The 18631-nt window shown below is 42.7% G+C and overlaps 3 protein-coding genes across 4 annotated transcripts in view; 1 reads left to right on the forward strand and 2 right to left on the reverse strand.

Annotated features, from left to right (window-relative positions):
• LOC109921060 (GRB10-interacting GYF protein 2-like) overlaps positions 1–126 on the reverse strand; it is a 49512-nt gene extending 49386 nt beyond the window's left edge. The window contains exon 1 of the mRNA XM_048620038.1: positions 65–126. Within this exon, the coding sequence (XP_048475995.1) occupies positions 65–126 (62 nt within the window). The remainder of the gene's footprint in view (positions 1–64) is intronic.
• A 910-nt stretch (positions 127–1036) lies between these two features.
• Positions 1037–13738, forward strand: LOC109910527. Of its 2 annotated transcripts, XM_020509730.2 has the most exons (8): positions 1037–1054; positions 1605–1808; positions 2990–3173; positions 5000–5112; positions 5817–5941; positions 7101–7320; positions 8550–8644; positions 10678–13738. In XM_020509730.2, the coding sequence occupies exons 2-8, from the start codon at positions 1670–1672 to the stop codon at positions 11332–11334; spliced, it is 1533 nt and encodes a 510-aa protein (XP_020365319.2). In that variant the 5' UTR covers positions 1037–1054; positions 1605–1669; the 3' UTR covers positions 11335–13738. The 2 variants fall into 2 exon arrangements, with proteins under 2 accessions (XP_020365319.2, XP_048475921.1); XM_048619964.1 differs by lacking the exon at positions 1037–1054 and having other exon boundaries at positions 1491–1808.
• A 3109-nt stretch (positions 13739–16847) lies between these two features.
• ufsp1 (UFM1-specific peptidase 1 (non-functional)) lies at positions 16848–18454 on the reverse strand. Its single transcript, XM_048619965.1, has one exon. The coding sequence runs from the start codon at positions 17621–17623 to the stop codon at positions 16973–16975; it is 651 nt and encodes a 216-aa protein (XP_048475922.1). The 5' UTR covers positions 17624–18454; the 3' UTR covers positions 16848–16972.
• Between the last annotated feature and the right edge of the window lie 177 nt (positions 18455–18631).

Below are 18631 nucleotides of genomic sequence, written 5' to 3' on the forward strand. Positions count from 1 at the left end.
CTCGGGAGCTGGCCGGTGAGAAGAAGAGCTGGGGGCAGGAGGGGTGTGGTGTTAACGAGCGTACGTTCGTGTACGAAAGACGCCACACCAGTTGTTTTTCCTACCGAGTCCGGCAGGTTGCGACATCTTGCCTTCTCTCTACGTTGTCGGCCGCCTTCACCCGACACGGTCCTCATTCGGACCCTAGGCCGGCCGTGCGCCTGCGCATTGCCCCCCTCGCGCGGGTGAATTTTAACAGCTGCGCGAGAGCCGGCGGTTTGGGGCTAACGGTCGTCGATCCCCCACCCCCCCCCCCCAGCGTTCGCAACATTGCGCAGGATCCGGCGGCCGCCCGTTTCAGGCCCGGCGCTGAAATCAGGCCCCTCCTCCAGCCATAAGCCGGTGACAGGCCGACTTCATCTCTCTCTCTTGCACCCCCCCATATCACACACCAACTTCATCCACCTTCGGGACTGTCCCCGCTCTAGCCTTTTTGCACAAAACAGGCGCAGTGTTCGCCCATATCAGGCTACATCCTTTCAGGCCGGCTACTCGCCCCTGGCGGCTAATCCACCCCACTCCCCATCCATATCAGTTTTCCCACTGCTACACCCCACCCCGCCCCGCAACCATATACACCCTTTAACGCCTGTTTCAGGCCAGCTACTCGTCCATATCAGACCCTTCACACACACACGTTGTGATCCATGCCCTTTCTCGCCTGTTTCAGTCCAGCTACTGTGCATTATCAGACCACACACACATTGTGATCCACACCCTTTCTCACCTATATTAGGCCTCTCTGCTTTCCTCATCCATACCCTTCCTGACCCATATCAAACCAATTTTGGGCCCATTTCCTAATCCATTATCAGCCCTGCCTTCTCCACAAAGCTCCCCTTTCACCCTAGCAGGCCTGTCCCACCTATTTTCCACATATCAGGTGCATGCCACTCACCCATTTTCAGGCTGGACATCGCATCCCTTTTTTCCCCCACATCAAGCTCAGTCCCTCGCTCCAGGGATTGTGTTTACCTCAATCTTCAGCCATTTTCTTCTCTCTTTGAGAAAAATGGTGAGGAACTAAGTCTCTAGTGAGTTTAAGCAATATTATTTTGTGCCCTTTGGCAACCCCTCTCCTTCCCAATTATTGACACTCTACTGGTGGCTATGACTCGTGTAGATGTTCCTTATGTTTGAATGTATTTGTCACGATTAGTCCATAAGAGGTACCCCAGTCAAACCTGATCCTGTCCTTGTGTAACATCCGCTCTCAGTTTTCCAATGGTGGGGGTAGGAATTACTCCATTATTACAGCCACTGGAGCTGGTGTCCATTGGATTAACAATGAATGCCACCCTTGCAGGTGCTTCCATCAACACAGACTGGGAATTGAACTTTGTCTGTGTGCTGCAATAAAACAGAGTGGGTGCACTGTCATCTGAGTGTTCTACATCACTTTTACATTAAACCACACTTGCTTTTTTAAAAAAAACTTCCTTCAGAGTTGGTCCAAAGCCAGTTTAAGTCCAGCTGGTCCTACCTGCAGATCACTGTACCATGTGCTACTTGGCAAACGTGTTTAGGATGTGGGTGGAGATTGGTAACTTGCCATTGTCCTTTAGACTCCTGGTGCTGGTACCTCCTCTCATGATGCAACTCCTGGTTTTGCTGACATTTTGACCAAGAGATGGAAGACACCGATAATGCCGTCGTCGAGGCCGACCTTAGAGTTTCGGACTGTGTCGTGGCTAACTATGCCACTCCAAGCAGAGACAGTTGTAGCCCACCCAAGACAGGAGCAAGCCTCAATTCTGCATGCAATAGAGGCAAGTAATTCCAATTTTTTTTTGATCAACGATGGCTGTGGGAAGAACAGCAAAGTTTGCAAACTGGAGCTTGACAGCTGGAAAAATAAAATCACTGCTTTTTTTCTCCCCAGCATGTTCTTTTCTCTTTTTTTTTGCTTCCTGGAGTGTTTGTCCTCTCCTTAATGGCAGTGGCTCATGTCGTTTCCATGGGCACCAGCAACTTGGCCATTCTTCAAGAATGAGCATGAAAGAATGTGTTGCCAGCCTATTCGACTATAGAAGGCATCACACTTGATCCTATCCTTTACTTGCCCTTCCAAGCAGGGGCACTAAATAGTAATTTGGAGTGGGAATCCATTCTGAATTGCTTGGGCACTGACTCCAAATTGTAGAACTGATCACCTGATGGTGAGTGACTCAGCACAGCCGCCAGGTCCGTATGGTTCACTGAGTGGGTACTTTCACCCTTAGAATTGTCATGTTAGCGTATGAACAACTTTGCATCTGTTTGCATTACAGCTACACCCAGAGGGGAGATGATTCTCTCCAATTGAAAGACATACAGAGAGGAAGAGTTTACTCACCTACATTGGTACAGTGGCTCAGTTATTAACTTTGCTGCCTCACAGCACCAGGGACCCAGGTTCGATTCCATCTTTAGGTGACTGTCTGTTGGAGTTTGCACATTCTCCCCATGTCTGTGTGGGTTTCTGCTGGGTGCTCTGGTTTCCTCCCACAGTCCAAAGATGTGCAGGCTAGGTGGATTGGCTGTGCTAAATTGCCTGTAGTGTTCAGGGATGTGTAGATTAGGTAGGTTCAGGGAAAGGGTAGGGGGATGGGTCTGGTTGGGATGTTCTGAGGGTCAGTGTGGACTTGTTGGACTGAGGGGCCTGTTTCCACACTGTAGGAATTCTATCATTCGAAGATTCTAATATTTCTGCTCCATAGGTACTATGGGCTAATAATTGGGGAAAATTAGTCAGTGATATTCCACATCCAGATTTTAATGCCTGTTCTATCACAAGGTGGGAGCTACCATTTCATAAAGTACACACTTCTGAAATGAGATCCCCCTTACAATTCTAGGGTTTCTAGCTGAGTCACATCTGCACCTACCTTTTACTACATTTTAAATTCTCTGCCTACACTTTTTAGCACAAATTAACTTAATTGTAATTTCTTTATCCCTGTAACTGTAGAGGAGGAAGGACTGTGGAGTTGTGAACCAGCAATGGGCGAAGGAAGTGACCAACATTCAGGGAGCAGGGGGAATCAAAGCTGGGATTGCCCAGAATCCACATCTTCTGATTCGGATGACTACATTTCCGATTTTGACAATATGCTGTCTGATGAGGAATTAACTGGAGAACACGACTATCTCAGGTACTCCCCACAAGATATGTCACCACATACTGCTGGCTTCCAAAGTGCTCCCTAAATCTGTGTTCTCTTTCTTTGGAGAGAAATGTTGAGTCGAGTTGTGTTAAGGAAATGTTGGCGTCGTGTTAACAATGCTAAACTTGTAATCCAGAGGCCCCAGGCAAAATGCTTTAGAGCCATGGGACCCACTGCATTAGTTGGTGGATTTAAATTCATTTAATTAAGAAAAGAAACTAATCTCAGCAATGGTGACCATGAAAGCATCATCTGTACTCTTAAAAATCTATTGGTTCACTAGTGTCCTTTAAGTGATGGTGTAGTGACGATGTCACCGGTCCAGTAATCCAAAATGCCATGTTAATGTTCTGTAGCCATGGATTTGAATTCAAATTCAATAAATATTTGGAATAAAAAAGTTGGCCTATGACAAGAATGCAACCTGTCATAAGATCCCATCTGGTTCACTAATGTCCTGTTTAAGGAAGGAAATTTGTCACCTTCACCTGGTCTGACCTCCATGTAACTCCAGATGCTCAACAATGCAGCTGACTCTTAGCTGCCCTCTGAAATAGCCTAGCAATTCCTTAAGTATTGAAACAGTCCATGCAGTGTGTCTGGGCGGGAGGATCTTTCGAGGGTTAGTGTGGACTTGATGGGCTGAATGCCCTGCTTCCATACTGTAGGGATTCTGATTATGAACAGTGCAATAGGGTAAAGTTTCAAATTCACTGATCTGCAAAGAATTGATTCAGTTGCATAAAAGCATGAAATGTTATTACAATTGAGTTCCATAATCATGAGTTGAGGGTGGAGGGACTGTCTACTTTGGTTCCACTCCATTATCCCTGCTAGGACAAAGAAAATTCTGGGTGAGCCCTCTACTCTATTAGCTTGCCAGCCCCCAATTTTTCAGTTTAGTAGTGAAGAACAGGGTGGGGGTGGGGGTGGGGAAAAGTATCCTGGAGGGTTGTAATGCAGTTAGAATTGGTATTTCCAGGAGAGCAGGGCCAAAAACCCCTCTTTTCATCATTCATCAATATTTTATTATTAGCAATAAGAAAAAAAACATTTGACTCTAAATTTACAAAGCTTCAGTGTGACATAGTTAAATTTTCAGGTGACACCAAACTTTGAACGGAGAACAAGGAGTGGGGGAGAGGCATTGGACTTGGAGGATGCTGTCCAGGAATGATAAGAAAGGTTTGCGTTACTGATAACTGGAAGTTTAATGTAGACAAACTTGAAAGCAAGCATAAGAAACATCTGTACTTGATAAACAACAAACAAAAATAAAACTATAGTTGCTGAAAATCGAATTTTTATTACACAGATTGTGTAGAACAGAAACAGTCGACTTGATATCTGGGCCATGCTGGTGTTCTTGGTTTAAAGGAGCCTGCTCCTGCCCACCTTTTATGTCACACTATCAGTCTACCCTTCTGTTCCTTTCTCCTGCATGTTTATCTGCATAAAATGCTGTACATCTGAACCATTCCCTGTAGTATTGAGTGCCACATTATCATTGCTGTCTGGGTAAAGAAACAGAAACAATAAAAAGATCAAAGTGCTGGAAGTTACTCCAGTTGGGTCAGTCATTTATCTGTCTGAAGACCAATTAAACTCTGGCTATGATGAAACCAGCCAAGCAATGAAACAAAAGAAACTGAATGGGTATTGTTACCTAGTGCCTCACCGTGGAAGGGACTGATGAACAAAGCAATTGGGCCACGGATTCAGTTGCCAGATCGACTAAGGATAAGGTTGGTGTTTTGGAGGGATGAAACCAAATCTCTGAGCCTGTGACTGGTCATTATTTATTTTTGCTATAGGTCCCTGTTGCAGATCATTGGGGAACCTCCCCCATTTCAGTATTACAGGGAGTTTGAGAATGCTATGAATAGTCCTGGAATAAAGAGTTCTTTCTCATACCTGCATACTGAAGGTAAGAGAATTGATAAGATTAAGAAGGGTCTAGGCCCGAAACGTCAGCTTTCCTGCTCCTGTGATGCTGCTTGGCCTGCTGTGTTCATCCAGCTCTACACCTTGTTATTACAGGGAAGTCGGTGTGTTTTCTAATTCTGTATATATGATCAATTATTATATCAGTAAATCTCTTTAATTTTAACACATATCTTCTAGTAGGGCACTTAGAAATGTTAATGCAATCAGGTAGCATGAACATTTTTTTTTGTTGAAAGACTTGACTGGGTGGATGCTGAAAAGATGCTTGCCGTTGTGGGAGAGATTAGGACTAGGGGAAACAATTTAAAAATCAGGAGCCTTCCATTTAAATAAGATGAAGAGGATTTTTTTTTGAGTCTTTAGAACACTTCCCCAGACTGCAGTGGAAACAGGGTCATTGAATATTTTTAAAGCAGAGGTAGGCTGATTCTCCTGTTGGTCAGTAACTTATGGTTATCGTGGGTACATGGAAAGGTGAAGCTGAGATTGCAGTCAGATCAGCCATGATCTTACTGAATAGTGGAATGGACTCGAGGGGCTGAATGGCCTCCTCCAGTGCTGTCACTTGTATATTTTCTTCAGATGTTGACATCTGACTAACTTGATGTGTATGCCCAATACTTTATCATTCTATACTTAAAGGCTGCACAGAACTCCTGGTAATAATGCTTCCTTCTCACCTAGGAGAGGGAGAGACAGTCCACGATCGGTTTTCTCCGTTGTCATCGGACAGAGATAAATCCTCATCATTTAACAACGTTGGAGATGCAGGCACATCCAGTTCAGGGAACGTTTCCCAGTACAGAAAGGTTTGAACCTTACTTTCTGGTATCACTTCTCCCACTTCATTGGCCCACTAGTGCATTTATTCCAACTCAGCTCAGGTTTTCAGGCCTACATGAATATCACTTTTATTCAACCTTAAAAGTGAGTGAAAGCAGTTGGATGGCTGCTCCTCCCTCCCTTTCTTGAGAAGTCTCCTGTTTCACAGCCATTCTCTAAAGAAAAGGAATTTCTTTGTCTAAAATTTTCTGCGTGTTCTGTGGCAGTATAACCCCTAAAAATTCACACTGATCCTGGAGTGTGTCTGCCATAGATCTCCATTATTAATTACACTTGAGTATGTGGAGTCAGTGGGGATGCCACTGTTTGTTTCCATGGCAGACTCTTGAAATGCCATCTCATCCTTTTATGGAATGCTAATCGACTTGCTGCACATTCCCAGTATTTAATATTCCTAGTCTGCTGTTGTTTGCTTGGCTAAGCAGGATGTTGAGAGTGAAGAGTCGGTTACAATGAACTGGGGCCACGAGCTTTTGTTGTTTCCAGTGGGAGACAGTCTCCTGTTGATGTAGGTGCATCCAAGTTGCAGGTAGGCACAACCATTAATTGTCAGTTTTGGGCTTTCTTCTCCCCTTTAATGTACTGCCACCAGTGGATTAGGCTATTGATGGGAAACTTAAACTAACCCCTCCAAAGACAAAATTATGGCAAGATGCCATTGTGGTGCTGAACTTTCCAATGTTGTCCTGTTGGATTATGCAAAACAGCCAATATCATGCAGGTTGTCTGTTCTCAACTCTGTTTGGGGAGAGTAGAAAAGGCCGTTCAGAGATAAACTTGAATTATTCTGTTGGGTCCTGGGAGAATGTACTTTCTGAGGCCCATAAGATTATTTGGCTGACTGCAGCTCTTAACACTCCGGCCCTTCTCTGATCCAACATCCAGTTCCTTTGAATAATCAGGCGGAACGTCCATGCATAATACTGACTATTTTGGGCAACTTTCAAACTGAATTTATACTGCCCTTACACCTTGTATTGGATCGTGGCAGCACAGAATGGATTCTGAATTTCAGACACGTAGATCTTTTCTGGGCCCTGAGTCATTAATTAATCTCATGGTTCAATTTTAAGTCAACGCACAGAAGTTTGAGTACTCACAGGCATACCTCTTCTTTTTGTTCAGGTGACCCATTCAGGTGTTGTTGCTCCATTCTCCAATAGGACTCTATCACACCCATCTTTTCACTCCTTTTATGCTGCTGTTTCATCTCAGCAGTCACAGAGCTTCCTTGCTGAACTCGATGACTCCAGATTTAAGAACAAAGATTCCACAGATTCCCACTCTAAGCCTGACCTCACAATAAAATCTGAAGCCAGCATCCTCCGTTCCCAAGAGATTCACAGTAAGTAAAGAGTTCTGTAGTGATCTAATCCAAAACAGTGATACAGACGTTACATGCTTTTAAGATCCCAGTACAAGGCATTGCCAAGCAACATTCTGTTGTGCAACTGAAGATCTCTCTTGTTCAACTCTGCTTTACATCTCCATCTTCCTCATTTGAATGCCAAAAGGCATAAAGAGCATTTATATGGAGGTTTTCACTTCCACAGGGCAAGCCCTAAGCTGTTCAAAATCAGTAAGTTACTTTAAGTGCTGTGTATTTTCAGCACGTTATTTCACAGGACGTGGAGTCACTGGCCAGCATTTATTTCCCATTCCTCACTGCCCTTGAAGTTATTGGCTTGCTTATCTGTTAGAGGCCAATAAAAAGTCAACCCATTGCGATGGATCTAGAGTCAAATGTCGGCCAGAACAGGTTAGAAAATTCCCTTTCTAGAGGGACACAAGTTAACCTGATGGATTTTTGTGACAATTGATTAATGATGTCATGGTCACCATCAGCAAGAGTAGTTTTTAATTCCAAATTTTCTTAATTGCATTTAAATTCCAAGAGCACTGGTCTAGGCGTCGGGTCCAATGACACTGCCGCTACATCACCATCTCCCCAACAGTAGTTAGTGCTCTAGAGGAGATTGTGGCAAGCAAACTGACATAGTGAGCTGCTGTGAACAAATAACTATCCTGTTTGGGTACTGGACGTTCATACCAAATACCTCTGACAATTTTGCCCCAGAACACTCAACTTTGTTTTAAAATCTGTTAGCTGGAGATTTCAAATTCCATTAATTAAATCAGTGCTTCAAAAGCTGAGCTCAGTAAAGGCAACTTAATGAACCAGATGGCTTTTTACCAACAATCCAATAGTTTCACAATGTCCTTCTGGGGAAGGAAAGCTGCTGTCATTACCCGGTCAGGCCTACATGTGACTCCAGACCTACACCAATTGACCCTTGGCTTACCTCTAACACAGTCTAATAAATCCCATTGAAGAAGGCGATTCACCACCACTTTCACAGGGCAATTTGGGATGGACAATAAATATTGGTACAGAGGACTTTTTTTTTCCTTAAAAAAAAGTTTGATTTTCATTGATACCATTATCTTTATCTTGCAACTTTGGGATGTGATATTACATGGAAGATGTTATCTAAATGCAAATTGTTGGTGAGGCTTAAATAAAAGGGAACATCTAACTCACTGTCTCATCAACTTTCTACTATTGTGTTTCAGTGCCTGCCATCCATCAATGTGAGTTTTTCTACACTGACCCAATGCTGCCATCTGGTTATCGGGTTTACAATCATCTTTCACTTCCCACACGCCAGGTAATGTTGCAACACTTGGAACATTGTAGGTGGTTCAGATGCAGCATTTTTGCAAAGGCTTTCCTCTTGAACTCCAGTACATCCCTAATATTCATTAATTCATTGGCTCTGTCTTCAGCATCCTCTGGGCTCAGCTCTGAAATTCCCTCCCTAAACTCCTCTATTTAAGCTGTTCCCTAATATGATCTCTTTGACCTAGTTTTCAGTTTCCAGTGTTAATACCTCCTCCTCTGTCCTGATGTTAAAATTTGTTTGATAATACTCATGAAGCACCTTGGGCATTTGACTACATTAAAGGTGCTATAGAAGTGCAAGCTGTTGGTGTGTTGAATGCTCCAGTAACGCTGTATGAGATAAAACCAGAATGTGCTGAAGAAACTGGGTGCATGTGGCATCTAAGGAGAGAGAAACAATTAATGTTTCCAAGTCCAATATGATCCTTCAGAACTCTGCAGTACCAAAGGAGAAGTATTGGATTTGAAACATGAACTGTATCCATAAATGCTGTCAGATCTACTGAGTTTCTTCAGCATATTGTTCTCATTTCAGATCTTAAGCTTCTGCAATACTTTTTTTTGTAAAATTTTAAATCTATTTGGGATTGGCTTTGAGTGTTTTGGCTAGATAGTAGCCACCTTTATAATGAAGTCTGTAACTCATTTGTCCCCGTTACACTAGCAATGTGGCCATCAATTTAGAAGAGACTGACCACAAAATGTCTAAAAGTACCCACTTGCTGATGGGCCCTATTTTAATATGGAAATTGGGATCTTATGATGTAAATTGTACACCATCTGCCATTTTAAGTATCTGAAAGTATTCTCAAATCCAAGGTCAACAAAAATAACCTGGGCCTCAGGTGTTCAGGGGTCCTGTTGTATGCTGCTAGCCTTGCTAGGAATCACATCAGCCTGAGTTCCATTGTTCAGTCTGGCAGGCTCTGCAGGAGATTGTAGCTGGCAGCTCACCTGGTTAATGTATGTGAGGAGGGAACCTCAACAATCTGTCCAAGACAACATCAACTCCCTATTGCCCACCTGGCTGCATTGAAAGATACCACCACAGTGTAATTACCTCTTAAACTATTGGATGAAACTGCAGAAGCAGAAATGTGGTTTTCAAAAGATACTTTTTTAGTTTGAATTTAGAAAGTCATTTGTGCATGGCTTTTTTTGTTTTACTGCAGTCATCTCCCTGATCAATAGGCAGAATTCCACTTTTGGGATAAGAGAACAGGCTTCAGCAATTTGATGTGATCCACACAGCTCTAGGATAAACGTTGATCATGATGTTTAAATATCTTAAGGTTACTTTATTGCCGTGGTGTGGCTCCACCATTTGTTTTTCTTTTTTTGCATTTTTGCTAAGTAGAATTTACTGTATAAGAATCTCTCAGCCCAGAGAAAGACCATTCAGGTCGTTGTATCTGGGTCAACTCTTTTTGAAAAAGCTCCCTGCAGCCCTTTCAGATATTTATCCAATTCCCTTTCCACAGCTGTTATTTAATCTGCTTTCACCACCTTCTTAGGCAACATGTTCCAGATCACAACTCACTAAAATAAAAATTCCGAACTGCCCTCTACTTCTTTTAAAGCTGTGTCCTTTGGTGACTGACCCTCCTGCCAGTGGAAATTTCTCCCTGTACACTCCTCCAAAACCGGCTACAATTTTTAGCATTTCGGTTAAATCTCCCCTTAACTACTTTGCTCTAAGCAGAACATTAACGTAACTGAAATTACTTCCAGCTGCAGATGCCTGTTCAATTCATTGAATTCTGTTAACACAGGAGGGAAGTTGCATGATTTTCCTCTCTCCTATCCTGCAGTTACTAATTCTTCTTCACAGTAAGGACTCTGCTAAGTCTAGACTTTTAGCTTTGGGATGTAATTTTAAAACAAAGTGCTTCAGGGAAACTGAAACCCATCCTCACCCATTATCCTTAGCAAGAACTACAGATGATTGTTTTCTCCTGCGACTGGATTCGGTAAAGAATTAATCATGACTTAACAATTAAAATCCAATTGATTCTGCAGGTGCTTCAAGGTTTACGGCTCAACACTCCTTCGCCCATCATGTCTGCAAGTGTGGCTCCACCAAGCGTCCAGAGAGACAATTGCACTCCAGTCAGTCATGCTTCTCACTCTCTGGATAGATGCCAAGAACAGAACCGCCCTGTATCTAAAGCAGAATGTGATGCCATCAGCACCTTGCTGGACCTTAGCCAGTTTGAGCACATTGATAACACAAGGACAGGAACCATGCATTGCACACCGAAGAACAAATGTGTTCACCAGTCAGAGGATCATGAGGATGTAGGAACAGATGGTGTTAAGTTACCACCCAACCCAGGAGACTCTAGTATAAAGGACTGTGCTGACCCCAAACAAAAACACCACCTGTTTCTTAACAACTGGAGTAAGACCTCAATGGAATCTTCTCCAACCACAGAGCTTTATAAAATCAAACACCTAGCTGAGCCTAAATGTGAACACTCCCCTGGACATCTTAAATATACTGATTCCACTAAAGCATCCACAAAATCTGAAGGTAGACCATCAATCACTTCCTCGGACACCAAGATTAGAACTGAAAAGTCGCTATGTATCGGGAGAGAACCTGTAGACTTTGGCACAATGCCCACAGAGGTTGCTCAGGAAAATGAAGTCAGCAGTTGTGACTTCCCTACTTAGTACAGCCACGTCAAAGCATGAGGATCTTGTAAAAGAAGTTGGGCCACAAATAGATACTTGTTAACAGTTATCAAGCCCAAATAGGACAGCAATGGCAGACAGAGGAAAAGGATCGTCAGCCAAAGATTTTACCCCACGTTGACAATAGTTTTAATTCAACTGTAGAAACTCAACATGGTAAAGTTCATTCTGCCCAGCTTGTCAAGTTGTCCCTCACAGCTCCCACGTGAGTATTAGTCAGGAGAAGATGGAACAGCTATATTCAGAATTAATCTGTGACACAGCTGGGATGTATTAAAATTGAGATCTTTCAGAAGGGATCGGGTACAAAATGCAGTAGTTGGTAAAGTATAATTGCACTGAAATAAATTCTACTGGCTTAATGCCTGAGAATTTAATATTCATGAAAGGAAATGGATCAGTAAGTGAAAATTAAATGGTCAGTAGAAATTATTAATGGTATTGAGTTCTGTTTTTAGAGTTTACGTCCCTGAGGAATGTGAAGCAGTGGGCTATTGGTTTTGAATTACCTTGACTTGAGTTAGTTAGGCTCTTTTTGAATGGGCTGCGTAAGCAATAGTGAGCAGATGAACAGCAACGCACAAGTTTCTAGCAACAGAGCTACATAACAATGTGGAAAAAACACCAGGACTTCACCAATGGAATCTAGGGAAGTCTTGAATCCATGTTTGTGTGAGCTACATTGGATTACGATCCAAAGTTTTAACATGCTGAAGAGTTCAGATGACTTCAAAAATCATTTTGAATTGAGGGATTTTGTAAACTTGGAAGTTTATTCAAGGTTAAACTGTGGATGGAGGAAGTGTTGAAGTAAATAGTGCCAACATTTGGTGCAAAGCATTTGTAATGTTAAGATTACCAGGCGAAACATCCCTGTGGTCCAGATCACTGAACTGCAGGTTTTAAACAAAATTGGACAAAAGAATGGAACATATTTCCCAAAATACTAGTTGTTCTGCAAAATTATTTTAATAAAAATGGAATTTCAATCCTTTAGCCATGGTAAACCAACTGCAATATTGATGAGATTTAATTTTGTGTTAATTGTGCAGGTACTTTATTCATATAACAAATCTGTTTACAAGACATAACATCAGAGCTTCCAAAGATCCCAAGCAAGGCCACAAGCTAAAATTTTGGAATTGCAAGATCCAAAGCAAAATGGTGTGGAGTTCAGATCAAGTTACAATAGCTCCTGTTCCCACAGGATGTCATTCAGTTCTTACTGAGGGATTGCAACAATTTTCAACTGAAATTGGGTCACAGTTTGCAGGGGTGGCTTGTTTAGCATAACATTACATTCTTCAGTCACACGTCTGCAATTTTGCATTATAATCTCAGGATCATGCAAGTGATGTTAAATTTTTGATTCATGCTTCTCAATGTTGGGCAGTAAGGCTACAGGGAGAAACGATAATATTGAGAGATTTATGCCTGACAAATATTTCATTCCATTTACAAAATAGATTTTTTTTGATGTAAATGTTTGCATCTTTTATGTAGTGTATAAGTCAGAGGATTCATGAGGAAACAATGCTAAGCATAAGCACACACAGCAGCAAGTGGGGAGTATGGATAATTCCAACTACTCACCCTCCTCAATTATCCAGGCTGAGGATCAGCACTGATGCAGACTGGTTTAACCACAGCAGTGGCTGGAGTTTTCAGTGTTGGTATAAGACTTGAACTTGGGCTTTCCAGCTCAGACGGGAGCGCAACCAATTGTGTAACCTAGGTTCCCTTGGTATTGTTACACATAGAGAGTGTAAAACTAAACATGAATGTGTATTGTTTTGACTTTACCCATGGAATGCAAGTGAAATCTCATCTCTCATATTATGGCTATGCAGAACCCTTTGCACATTTAGGAGTAACAAGTTTGCAAGTTGAGACCAATCAGTTTGACAATGATCAGTATCTACAAATAAACATATTTAAACTTATTGACAACGCAATTTTATTTTGTCCTTCTGGTTCTTTTCACCGTTGTGCTAACTCATGTCATAGTCCTTATAGGTCCAGGATACCTTTCACAATCTCAAACGGTCACTCGCAGTCATGGCTAATAAGTGTTGATAGGTACTTGACTGAAGTATCAAGTGCAGTTAAGCCTGATCCTGTCCCAGAAGTGCAAGTTACAACCAGACACCAAGAGAAGGTAGAACCTTGTCTCTTAAGTTCTAATCAGAGTCACTGCATCCCCATTCAAGGATAGGTGGGTTTGCAGACAAATGGCAACTCAGGTTAGCAGCTGCTAAGATTCGAGAGCATGCAAATAGAAGGTGGCAGGAATGTGATTTTGAGACTCTAACAACAAAGGATGAACAAGAAGTTTCTGCATAGATAGAATAAGTAGCTAGGACCTCAAAGGTATTCATCTCTAGGCTATCACCTCAGCCATGCACAAATTACCAATGAAGTAAACCAAAGGGATGAATGTGTGGCTCCAAGATTAGTGTGGGAGGAGTAGGCTCCAGGTCTGGGAAAAATGAGATCCGTACTTTTGGGATAGTCTACACCTGAACGAGGCTGGTTCTAGGGGACTGTATAACTTGGGAAGTGAGTGGGAATTTTAAACTAATAATTTTGGGAAGATGATGTAAATTATAGAGTCAAGGCAACAGAGAAAGTGATAATAAGGGAAATGATAAACAGTACAAGTCCAGTAGAAAAACAAACAGATAAGATTAGAGGAAAACAAAAGGAATAGAAGAACAAAGCTAAAGACTCTGCATGTGAATGCATACAGTATTTAAAACAAAAAAAAGTATAAATAAATATGATCGGGTAACCATTACATAGACATGGCTACAGGATGACATGAATTAGGGCCAGAATATTGAAGGTATGTATTTAGGTAGAACAGGAAGCTAGGAAATGTAAAGTGTTAGCTAATGATGGCATCGTTACAATAGATACAGATGACCTAAGTTCAGGAAATCAAGGTGTGGAGACAGTTTGAATAGAAATATGAAATGATAAAGGAAAGAAGTCACGTGGTATAAGTGGTATACAGGGCCCTTAACAGTAATCACACAGTAGTTTGAGGTATAAAAGATGAAATAATGCTAATTTGTCAGAAAGCCACATGGGAAATTTTGATCTACATAGATGAATTCAGAGAATGCTTTCAGGATAGTTTCTCAGAAGAGCATATTTTGGATCTGATCCCAGGGAGCAGGCTATATTAGATCTGGTATTGTGTAATGAGATAGGGTTAATTCATGACCTCAGTGAGAGTCCCCAGGTAGCAACTACCATTATGATTGAATTTTACATTCAGTTTGAAGGAGAAGAGAATGGGTCAGAGACTCTATAGGTGGTACTTTAAGGGAATATTTCAGAATATACAGAATGTATACATTATAACAAGAAAGGAAATCCCAAGGGACAGACTCACTACAGGTGGCAGACTAGAAAGATTGAAGATAATTTCAAACTTAGAAGGAAAATATATAAGGCTGCAAAGACAGGTGATATGCCAGAAGATTGGACAGAATTTTAAAAAAAGTAACGACTTAATACAAGAGTAAACTAACCAGAAATATAAAAACAGTCAGCAAGAGCTTCTATAAATATTTCTATAGTTAACAAAGTGAGCATTGGTCCTACAGAAAAGGGATCTGGAGAATAATGGAACGTGGCAGTAAACTTACACTGTAAGCTCCCATGATAATGATAGTAAGTAGAAAATAAGAACTCCACTCCCCTACCCGTGTCCATGCCATCAGCCCACCACTCTTCACAATACTGCTATGGGATCTTTTACTTTCCTCTGGGCTCTCAGTCAAGTCTTTCATCTGCCAAACAGCATTTCAGATGGTACAATGCTCCACCAACCTACAGTCTTGCCCCAAAATGCCTGAAGTGGGACTCAAACCCACAACTATCTGACTCTAGTGTATGTGGAGTCAATGAGGCTGATCCTGAAAGCAGCAGCAAAGCATAGCAAAAGACAGATAGACTGGACAGTGATAACACAGTGTGGAGCTGGAGGAGCACAGCAGGCCAGGCACCATCAGAGGAGCAGGAAAGTTGATGTTTTGGGACTGGCCTGCTGTGCTCCTCCAGCTCCACAGTGTTATCTCTGACTCCAGCATCGGCAGTTCTTACTATCTCTCGACAGTAAGATGTGGGTATCTCCATCTCAGGGTTATGTCAGTAAGTAAGCTGCCTCTGCCGTATAGTGCGTTCAAACAGTCTTTGTTTCCAGCACACTGAATGAGAATTATAGCATAATCAGGGTCCCTAGGATTACACTTCTTCGCAAAGCTGTCCTTTAGCCAAAAACATCCATGAAGCACTGTCTGAGATCATGCCTTTAGATTCATTCCTATATGTGGCACCTCAAACTGCTGCCTGGTACCTTTGCATTTTTTTCTATTATTTCATGGGATGAGGACATCACTGGCTGGCAGCATTTATTGCCCGTTCATGATTGCCCAAATGGCAGTTTAAGAGTCAACCACATTGCTGTGGATCTGGAGTCACATGTAAGCTAGACCAGGTGAGGATGGCAGTTTCCTTCCGTAAAGGCCATCAGTGAACCAGACAGGTTTTTCCAACAATCGATAACAGTTTCGTCATCATCATTAGACTCTTAATTACAGATTTTTTTTATTTGAATTCAAATTCCACCATCTGCTGTGGCAGGATTTGAACCTGGGTACCCAGAACATTACCTGAGCCTCTGCATTAACAGTCTAGTGGTAATACCTGTAGGCCATCGCCTCCCCATGAGGCATCTTTTCAGATGCTTTGCTAAAAAGGCTACACAAGTGTTTAAAAATATTGATAATCTACAGAAACTGTGTTGACAGACCAGAGCATATCTGGAACAGGACTGTGCTCACGCGGAGGGTGAAGCATGTATGGAATGAGCTGCCAGAGTAAGTGGTGGGGGCTGCTACAATACAACATTTAAAAGGCATCTTGATGTGTACATGCATAGGAAGGGTTGAGAGGGATATAGGCCAAATGCTGGCAAAAAGGTCTAATTTTTTTAGGATATCTGGTCAGCATGGACGAGTTGGACCAAAGGGCCTGTTTCTGTGCTGAATATCTCATATGACTCTAAGTGGAGGTAATCCAGAGGTCCAGGCAAAGCACTGGCATCATGGGTTTATGGGGAGCATATGGACTGTTTCAATTAATAAAATCTGAAATATGAAAGTGACTTCAGTAATGGTAATCGTTGAGCATTGCAAAAACCCTTTTGGTTCACTGATATCCTTGAGGGAAGGTGATTCACCGTCCTCACCCCGTTTGACCTACACGTGACTCCAGATTGTCAGCAATCTTAAATGCCCTCTGAAATAGCCTAGCAATCCATTCAGTTCGAGGGCATGTAGGGACAGTCAACAAATGCTGGCTGTGCCCTCGCAAATAACAATAAGACATTCCTTGGACATTACTCCACATTCACCCTTTCACTTAGAAAGGACTGCTCCTCCCATATCCCAACCCTTCATCACATGGGACACAGAACCATGTTACATTAACCTTGTACAGGAGCATATTTTAATTGAAGCTTCATTTCAACCAATTATCATGGCTGTTCAATAAATAGACCACAATGCAAGAGTAGACGGACATGTGTGGCAGTGACGTTGCATGGTTACACACCTTTGCACTGAGGGAGGCAGAAGTTATAGAACGAATTCTGGTCAAACAAGTCCAGCCTCTTCCAAGCAACCCAGCCTTTCCTTTGGGCATATTCCTTGTCTAAGGTCTTCCCAGAATAATGGGGATCGAGGACGAGGAGGTAGTGGTTCTCCATGCCCGTGCACATGCCCAGAATCCCCTTAGAAGCATTGTCATTATCACCACCCATCATGACGGGGGAACCCAGTGTGTCAAAGTGCAGGTAGAGCTCATCGACTTTCTGCAGGAGCTCACCCCCTCGGCGCACATGGACCAGTTTGCATGGGACGTCGTAGAACTTATCGATGCACAGTGCAATCTCAAAGGAGCCAATCCAGGTCTTAGAGCCAACGAAGTTTTGGGGCTTATCCTCCATCTCCACCAGTGCCTCCTGCACCTCCTTCAAGGAGGGCACCCGGTCGTTCTTTATGTTCGTCTGCTGCAGAATAATCCAGGAGGAGAGTGTCTGCATCGTCCGGTAGCCACAGCCCCAACCACAGTCATCTGTCCCATCACAGCCATAATGATAGTAGAGGTAATCGCCGCGGACCAGAGAGAGCCGCTGGATTTCAGAGTCTGGCTCAGGAAGAGGAAGGCCAGAGTGAACATTCTTCACCAACTCCATGTTTGGTCCTCAAGCAGGTCAAGCTTGAAAGGGGAAAAAAAAGTGCATATTATTTATAAATATTCACACAAATCCTGCGATTAAGAACATCAAAAGCATTAAAATGGCTCCCAGAAATTTAAAAAACCTAACGGCAATTTGCAAAGACTTCTAATTCATAGGAAGCCCTCAAACCTATGTAAATAATTCAATGAAAGGACTGGGTATTGGGGATGGAAGGCATCATTGTATGGTATGTACAGAGCTGTGGCAATGCAAGACAGACTTTCTGCAATCATCAGCTATGCAGCTGCTTAGAGGGTCTACATATGCTGATGGGTGCACTGACTCAGCGACATCCGATTCCTGACGCCGTTACCACACACAGACACAGACCTAAGAGGTCTATGCAGCGGCAGAAACAATTAAACAGAATATAAACGATTGGTGTGTCTGGCAGCAACAAGACAGGAAAGTGACACCTTGATGGTCAGAGTGAAACAGCGCTAGCTCGAGAGGCTGACCCTAGTTACACAGTAAGCATTAGCTGCAGCTAATCTGCATGCTGTAATTCAAGTCACTTCTTTTACCATTTCTTGTGCATGGGCATTGTTGGCTGGGTCAGCATTCGCCACCCATCCCTAATTGCTCGCAGGTGGTGGGGAGACACCATCTTAAAACTTTGCAGTTGTTGTTGGTGTAGATACACCCACAGGCCGACAGGGAAGGAGCTCCTGACTTTTGACCCTGTGGCAAGGAAGGAACTGCGATGTTGGATCAAGTCAAGGACATGGATAGGGTTAACAGCCAAGGTCTTTTTCCCAGGGTAGTGGAGTCCAAATCTAAAGGGCATAGGTTTAAGGTGAGAGTGTAAAGATTTAAAAGGGACCTAAGGGACAAAGTTGTCGCACAGAGGGTGGTGTGTGTTTGGAATGAGCTGCCAGAGGAAGTGGTGGAGGCTGGTACAATTACAACATTTAATAGGCATCTGGATGGGTACATGAATAGGAAGGGTTTAGAGGGATTTGA

The sequence above is a fragment of the Rhincodon typus genome, chromosome 45 (assembly GCF_021869965.1).
Source record: "Rhincodon typus isolate 14 chromosome 45, sRhiTyp1.1, whole genome shotgun sequence".
NCBI lineage: Eukaryota > Metazoa > Chordata > Chondrichthyes > Orectolobiformes > Rhincodontidae > Rhincodon > Rhincodon typus.

Coding starts and splice junctions, on each gene's coding strand:
- ufsp1 (XM_048619965.1), bottom strand. CDS start 17,623: ATGGAGTTGGTGAAGAATGTTCACTCTGGCCTTCCTCTTCCTGAGCCA.
- LOC109910527 (XM_020509730.2), top strand. CDS start 1,670: ATGGAAGACACCGATAATGCCGTCGTCGAGGCCGACCTTAGAGTTTCG. Junction 1,809..2,989: donor CAATTCTGCATGCAATAGAG/GCAAGTAATTCC, acceptor CTGTAACTGTAG/AGGAGGAAGGACTGTGGAGT. Junction 7,321..8,549: donor CCGTTCCCAAGAGATTCACA/GTAAGTAAAGAG, acceptor ATTGTGTTTCAG/TGCCTGCCATCCATCAATGT.